Raw genomic sequence first — 7,815 nt, 5'->3', positions numbered from 1 at the left:
GATTCAAACTCAGATTTACTGACAGACATAAAATAGTAGGTGTATTTTGGCCAACCCCATCGAGTCCCACCATTATAGCTCTGCTGTTGAAAATTTAGGATTTCTTCTCGGTAACATCTGATATTCCTTCTCCCATTCTATGCTGTCTCAATCATCAAAAAACATTTATCTGCAAATGACAAGTGCCTCAAATAATGACTTCCTGTGCCTTCCCAAGTTGGCTGTTTTCTTTTCTCTGTCCTTCAGGAGTAACCAGTGTGGTTTAGACAGCTCATCCACATAGATTTCCATGAGGAAATGTGTCCAGGCCAAAGTGAGTCCCCCTTTACTCTGGTAGGGGAGAGCATGCCCTGATGTTCCCCCAAGGCAAAGCACCACATTTCGCTCATGATACAGGCAGAGCAAACTTCTCTTTTTAAAGCGAGGAGCCTGTTTTTTCTCTGCCTACATCCTTGAATATAAATCCCTTGAAAATTATTTTTCAAATTCCAAGGTTCATTAATTTAATTGAATCTGTTCCTAGGTTTTAATTAAATCTGCGTTTCTCCCAGTAACCTTTGGAGAAAGATAGGAGCTGTATTATCATATTGGAAAGAACAGGGTCACAGAGCAAGACACACATGAAAGTGAAGAAAAGAAATGAGTAGGCAGGTTTCATATAAATTTATTTTTGTACCAAAAAATTAACATTCAGAAACAATGCTTTTATTGTACAGTATAATAAAATAACTTTCACTAAATTAAAAAGTGAATTGTTTCTTGCTCATAAACCACAATACTTTTTCTATTTAAAAAAAAAAAGAAACAAAATTTACAATTTGTAGCTCTTGTAGAAAAAGACACCTGTTCAATAATTACATAAATACTCCCGACAGTTTTCAGTAGCCTGTTATGTATCCTGTTTGGCTATGTCAGCTCCTAAAGTCAATTAGCTTCGAAATTTGAAAGGCACCTGGTGACCAACATGCTGCTTATTATTCAAGGTATCCATTTTAATTTCTTTTGTTTGCATAGGCTTGACAAGTCTGAAAACTCTATTAAATTAAAAAGAATGAAGAAATAAACTACGGTGTGGTCGCCAGAAACAGTATCCTTCCCCTTAGCCACAAGTTCCCTCAGGGGAATTACAAAGTGCACCAGTTAAATACATCTGTACATTTAAAACATTAAATATGTCAACAGTGAGACATTTTTAAATATTTTTGAATCAAATACTATAGCACAAATATAATTTACAATATTTTGCACAGAAAACATTACACCTGAAATATAACTTTAGATATTATATAAAAATACACACAGTTTCTCTCCTCATTAGAAAAAAAAAGTACTTATTTGCAGGTTCCAGCATGATGTAGCAATTCAAAAGAACTTAACCCTTAACCCTTCAAACTATCATCTGTCTGCAATGAAATGGCACCCTCTTAATTTTGAGGTTCTTAATGGCACATGGCCAGGAGTTAGACCCAGAGACTATGACCCCTTCCATTTTTCATAAGCATCCCCATACTTCTTCCAGTCTGATTGAATTCTAGGATTTCATTACAAAATTTTACAACCATTGTGTAATCGCCAGGAGTCTAACCTCTCCTATTGATTTTACACATGCATGACCTACACCGGGGGTCAAGAGAGAAGACCGTAAATTTTGTACAATGTGGGCCATGCCTCTTAGTAGTCTTACACACCTATGTACATCTTCCATTTTTTAATGGAAATGCTTCCAAACATCTAGGATATGCATGCTAATGCTCCACAAAACGAGTTTCAGTCTATGTCTTGAACTTTGAAAGCCCCGAAGTAGGTCGCATCTTGATCTGGATCCAGCAGGGAGGGGTTAGACACCTGAACACTGATTTCTTCACCAGCTCGGAGCTTAAAAAACCCTCCGACATTTATGGAATAAAAGTGGAATTCAGAATTCCCTGACCAGTATTTGGTGCTTCCTCCTTTCATCAGGTTATGAGAACTTGGGATTTTGATGCTGGTTTTAACAACGTACACCATCAGCTGAAGATACTCTGTTGCTAGATCTCCCGATGTCTCATGGTGCCGAAAGCAAATGTTGGCATACAGGTAATAGAAGCCATCTTGGTTAACCCTTAGTTTTCCGTTGCTTAAAGTCATGTTGGAGATTTTGGCCCAGCCTCGATCATGGTACCAAGAGGACAAAGTGACTTTATGGGAACCTACAGAGGACAGAGGAACAGATTTAGAATCCACTTCTCATATGAGAAAACTCTTCATTATTTCCATGTGCTGGTGGGTGGTATTATATGCCAACATCATAGTCCTTATTCCATCATAATAACTTACCTTGACGCGCAGTTTCTGTATGGGGATGGGTGCATTCAACGGGACTTGGTGCTTTCTATCCTGACCACCGGGGGCACAAAAGCAAAAGTCCTCCATTCCTGCCCTCAAGGAGGCTATTGAATATAAGCGATAATGCAACTGGTCCAGAAAAGAAACAAAGAGTGGAGGAGGAAGTGCATACAATTGTGATGCGGATTCGAGAGAGAGGGAACAAGTTATTTCCACACAGAGGGATCAAACCTGACTCCATGAAGGGGCTACCCTGCCAGAAACATAGAAGGGAAAAGATTAAGAGCAGTTCACGCCAGGTTGAAGAGGAGACTTAGCCAGAGTCAGTTCAGACAAGAAAGAAATCAGCTTGTACAGGAAGAGCACTTCATCTGTCACATAGCTTACCCTCTGTTCATGGACAGGGGTATGTAGAAGGATGTGAGAGTCTGGGTCACAGAAGCTGGGGGAAGGTCAATTCTATCTGAATCACCAGCTATCACCCCCACCTTAGCCAGAGTCACATAGTTGAGTGTCTATCCCCAGGGAAGCTCAAGAAATCAATGAATGAATGAATAAATAAATCCTAGCTCCTCGACGTCATGCAATCACTCACATCTAATATTGTAATATCACTCCCCAGTTCCAAGTTCTCCTATAACCCCCTCTGGTCCATAAAATGAGGTGACAAGAGACCTCTATGCTTTCATTTCTGGAGAAGTCCAAGTTTTAAAGAACACTGTAAATCTATCATTTGCCCAACGTTTTTCATAGTCCAGGTCTTTGATGTATATTACAGGCTCTTTAAAAATTGGGGATACCTCTATAATAAATCAAATTGCTCAATACGTGTACTTATGTGGATACTGATTGTTCTACTGGAAAAAGTGATAACTCAGAGGGTTGGAGTTTACAGAAGCATGGAAAGGTCCAAGAAAACATCTTTCCTCCAAGGATTTTGTAATGAGTTATACCAAACTAACAGTGCTGTCTCTCTGGAGTCAGGAAGACAAGGCACAGCTGGTCTCAGACTACGGGATCAGGGAACAACTTGTTTCTGCAGCATAAAAAAAACCTGTTAGGTGCCATGCTGCCTACAACTGGCTAGTACTGAGATGGTAAATGACGGGAATTAGTCAGAGAGACCCAGAAAAGACAAGTATTGCAAGTTCTTGCTCACGTGTGGAAGCTAGAACACACACACACACACACACACACACACACACACATCAACCATGCAAATAGAAGGGGTGCTATTTGGGATTGAGTGTGATGGCAAGTGAATAATGTAAAAAATATATGATATACTTTAATAAAAATGTCCTTATGATTTCAACATTATGGTATACAAAAATATACATAAATAACTTTTTAAGAATAAAAGAAATAAGCACAGGGACTAACACTGAAGCCACCACCCCAGGAACTAGATTCTATGTCATGAAAGTTGACAACTCTCTGGTTTGGTGGATCCAAGGAGATCTTTGTATAAATAATAACAATAACAATAATATCACCTACACTATCTACCTTCCCATAGTAGCCTGAGTCCTAGAGAGACTTGAACACCTGTATCCTTCTCCAGAGAGTCAGAGGATGAACCAGAAAAAGGTCTGTGGTATCTTGGATATGATCTGAGGACCTCCAAATCAAGCTACTACAGATATCCAACAGGAGATGGGAAAAGTGGGGTGGGATGAGGCAGTCGTCACTCTGCAGTGGGACAACCCATCACTAAATGATCAAGAAAACAAAGTTCCAGTTTCCAAAGAGGACAAGAGGGTCCTCATACTTTACAGCAGGGCTGCTACAGCCAGTCACCAGCCTCTAGGCACTGGATAGTAATCATCCTTTCCTCCCACTTGTCTCAGCTCTGCCTGGAGTCAAGTGTCCTAAATGCAAATGCCACCCTCGAGTCCCAAGTGAATCAACATGAGACTATAAAAGCCTGCTCACTACATCATCATAAACGCTGACATGATAACTCCTCCAGGACCATAGATAGCCACCTAATCCAGGGGCAGAGCTTATGAAATTCAAAATATTCCCAACTCAAGTTACTCCATATTGCCCAGCTTCTTACCCAATTCCTGTACTACATTTCATTCACTTGTCATGTACGTCTCTCTTAACAGAGACAAGTTAAATTACTAAAGTGAAGTCTCTTCTTCCTATGGAACAGGCAAACTCATGTTGGAGTGAGATACGGCCAGGGATGGCAAGAAAGGAATACAAAACAGCAGTGAGAACAGATAGGAACCCTGTTGAGTACCATTCCTATAGGTCAGTGCGTCACGTGGGAGAAGCATCCTCCATATTCTAATGTATTCTCTGCTTTTCTCCATTCCTGTCCTCAAGTACTGATTCTTCCTGGTGATCTGACAGGAAGAGACCTAACATGGTGCTTCCTGTGGACATTCACTCTGCCTAAAATGAAGAATGACTTGCTCTGTCCATAATGAAGATGTTTACCAAGTAGTGGGCCCTTGGGATGCTTACCACTGATGGTGGGGGAAATAAGAAGTGAACATGTAAAATACGATCTTCCCATTGCTGCCTGCTGTGAAGAGGAGGGTTTGATATCAGTGGCGAGGGACTGCCCAGGCAGAAGCTGTAGAGATCCGTGATGTCAGCTTGGTGAGACAGAAGAGCCAGAAAAGCAGGGAGGCTCAAGTCAGAAATGGGTTGAGGAGAAAAAAACGCTATTGAAGCTCAGCGGGGTGTTCGTGAAGCCCACAGGAGAAAGACTAGAAAGACAGACAGTGTGAATAAAGGACTCACCAAGAGATGACGGTGGGGGAAAGATGAGGAAATGGCAGGGTGGAGGCAGGCCTGCCCTGGCAGTCAGGGTTTCTATTGCTAATGAGGCATGCTGCGGACCTCTTACCCCAGCCTGGCTACCCCTCCAACTCTCTGCTGGGCTCCCAGCTGCTAGATCTTGGACAGGGACCTCAGCAAACAGTTTTGCTTACATGGCTTCCTAAGGAAAATCCCATCTTCTGACCCCCCCCCAAGGACTTCCTAACACATTTTACTCAAGAAACTTTGAAACCGCAGAACAGTTCACATACGACAGATTCCGTATAAATAAATACATAACGGCGCTCCAAAATAAAAACAGCAAGTGGAAGCCAACTTCCTCTGAATCATTCAATACTGGCCAGCATTTCGAGAACAATGGGTTAGAGGGGCTGTTGGCCCAACCAGAGTCACTAACTCTATTATCTTAAACAGAGTCACAGAGTGGCCCATTTCCCTGCGTCCTAAGCCAAATAGCTGTCGGCACATGAGCAGGAGTTTTGCCTGGATTTTTGGCACTGGTTAGATTCTAGGTGCCTGCAGAGGAAGCTTTATAACTAAAACATGCTTGCTGTTGCCAAGCCGACTCTGGCACACGGTCTCAGGCAATATTTATCCTATGCCATTTAAAGTGAACTGAAAAGATAAATGTAGGGTACATTCACAGCACATGCAGCCCATGCATTGGTATTAATTTGATTGCCTTTGTGAACATGCAAACTAGTTTTCCCACTCAGAAAATTAGCATGGCTCCATCACCAGGCACAAACAGACAGAGGACTACGCCCATCTGAACAGGGACCTTAGAGAACCTCCCAACAGCTCAAGAGCTGGCTTCTCGCCTTTCATATCTTCAGTCAGAAAACAATTCTCTCTATGGCCTCTGCTAGGATAATGCCTCAAAATTATTTATTAAAAAGATGAACTTTTATTATTGAAACGACTCCAAAAAGAGTTTAAACTCAAAAAAGAAAAAAAAAAATCTTGCCTTAGGTCATTTGTAGAACAAAATGAAATTTACATAATGACTTAATCAAGCTCAGATAACAATTGTGAATTACATCTGCCGAGTGTAATATGCCCCCTTCTACCAAAAATATCGTGTGTACAGCTTCCCCACGGGGTGGACATTACTTCTGTGATTATTGTAGCTGAGGCACAGATCCCACCACTGCATATAAGGTCACAGGCCCAAGCAGACATTAGAGCCTTTGTCATTGGATACCAAACTGATCCACTTCTAGCAAAACTATCTATGACCCTTGCATTACTTCCTCCTGACAAAGCCAACCCCCCACAGGTCCCTTGCAGCCTGCCTCTGGGATAATGTATAGCGGGGACTGAGAATTAAGTAGAGTGGAAAGTCAGCTTCTAATCCTGTTACCACTGTGACCTGAAGCAAGTGACAAACTATGGGAAGCCCCATCTCACGGCCAGTACAATCCAAAGGATAATTGCGACCTTGTAGGAGGATGAGAGATCCTGAATGCACAGCGAACTACCTAAGCAGAGGAGATATTCAGTATGTAGGACACAGTAGTGTTAACAATTCAATTCTCACTCTACTGTAATGTCCTCTGGAATCCTTGTAATCTTTGCCTAGCCCGTGGTGAGTAGCTGGTGGAACTATGTGATAACTACCTACCTAGTGCATTGAGGTAGCTTCAGGCACAGAGCTCTGGATCCTCATTTTCAAAAGTAATCAGGTCTCTGGCCCATGAAACCAAATCTTTACCAGGGAGTAGGAGGATGAGCATGAGGAGAAGGCACAGAATATCTTAGCTGCTTGAGGATTCCTATTGTCTGCTAACCTCCACACAGTCCTCCCGGAAGGAAACCTCTCTGGCTTCCTGAATGAAGGCAGCCACCAAGGAGGTCAGTAATGGGCATGCGTTTGGTACCAAACTAATCTACTTCATGAGTTAAAACAGATGGCCACTGTGAACAATTATATGTGTGTTCCCAACTGGCACAGGTACCTAAAATAACCCCCCCTTCCATGATCTGAAAATGAATACAGGGATGATGTGACGATGACATGATTGACAAGTAGGAGTCAACTGAAGGGTTGACCTCCTTCTTTTGGTTTAGAAGTCAAGACTCAGACGTTTTAGTAACAGGCTAAGAATAGGCTTGAGTATCCACGGGCTGACGAACGAAAAACTGAAATATGTTTTTAGGCAGAGTGTAAATATAACTTACCTGATGGGATGTTGGCGGCATTAACAGTGAGATGAGCAAAAGGCTGAGTCTCAGACTTGCCCCGCTGGACCAGATCAGACCATGAACCTTCCATCGTGGCTGGGGATGAGAGGACCAGGTGAGTTTAAAGACTACAGACTTGTACGGGGCTCCAAACACTCACACGAACTCATATTTACCTGGAACTCCCGTGAAGCGCTGTGGCCCGACAATATGTTGTAATTCCTGAAATAAAAGAGAATTTTATTCATAAACCCATTCTTCTGGTAAAGCGGTAAAAATATGTAGGACTACCAGATGTAAAATCAGCCAGGATGCTTTATAATGAGGCAAAGCTTTGAGGTAGGCAGCAGAGTCCCTGCAACTCATATTCCTAGATTCTGAACACCTGAAATACTTAAAAAGTCAGCTTTCGTGCGCGCGCGCGCGCGCACACACACACACACACGCATGCACGCACGCATGCACGCACGCATGCACAAACACAACACCACACAAACCTTTGGGGCA

General features: G+C 42.3%; 1 protein-coding gene across 1 annotated transcript in view; it reads right to left on the bottom strand.

Moving 5' to 3' along the window:
- Positions 1-647: 647 nt before the first annotated feature.
- Tnfsf11 (TNF superfamily member 11) overlaps positions 648-7,815 on the bottom strand; it is a 31,159-nt gene continuing 23,991 nt past the window's right edge. The window contains exons 3-5 of the mRNA XM_028879179.2: positions 7,485-7,530; positions 7,306-7,404; positions 648-2,189 (exon numbers count right to left, since the gene is read on the bottom strand). Coding sequence (XP_028735012.1) covers positions 1,768-2,189; positions 7,306-7,404; positions 7,485-7,530 — 567 coding nt within the window. The 3' untranslated portion in view covers positions 648-1,767. The remainder of the gene's footprint in view (positions 2,190-7,305; positions 7,405-7,484; positions 7,531-7,815) is intronic.

Source organism: Peromyscus leucopus, chromosome 9 (assembly GCF_004664715.2).
Source record: "Peromyscus leucopus breed LL Stock chromosome 9, UCI_PerLeu_2.1, whole genome shotgun sequence".
NCBI lineage: Eukaryota > Metazoa > Chordata > Mammalia > Rodentia > Cricetidae > Peromyscus > Peromyscus leucopus.
The sequence above is the reverse complement of the archived record's forward strand: the minus strand, read 5'-3'. Positions and strand labels throughout refer to the sequence as shown.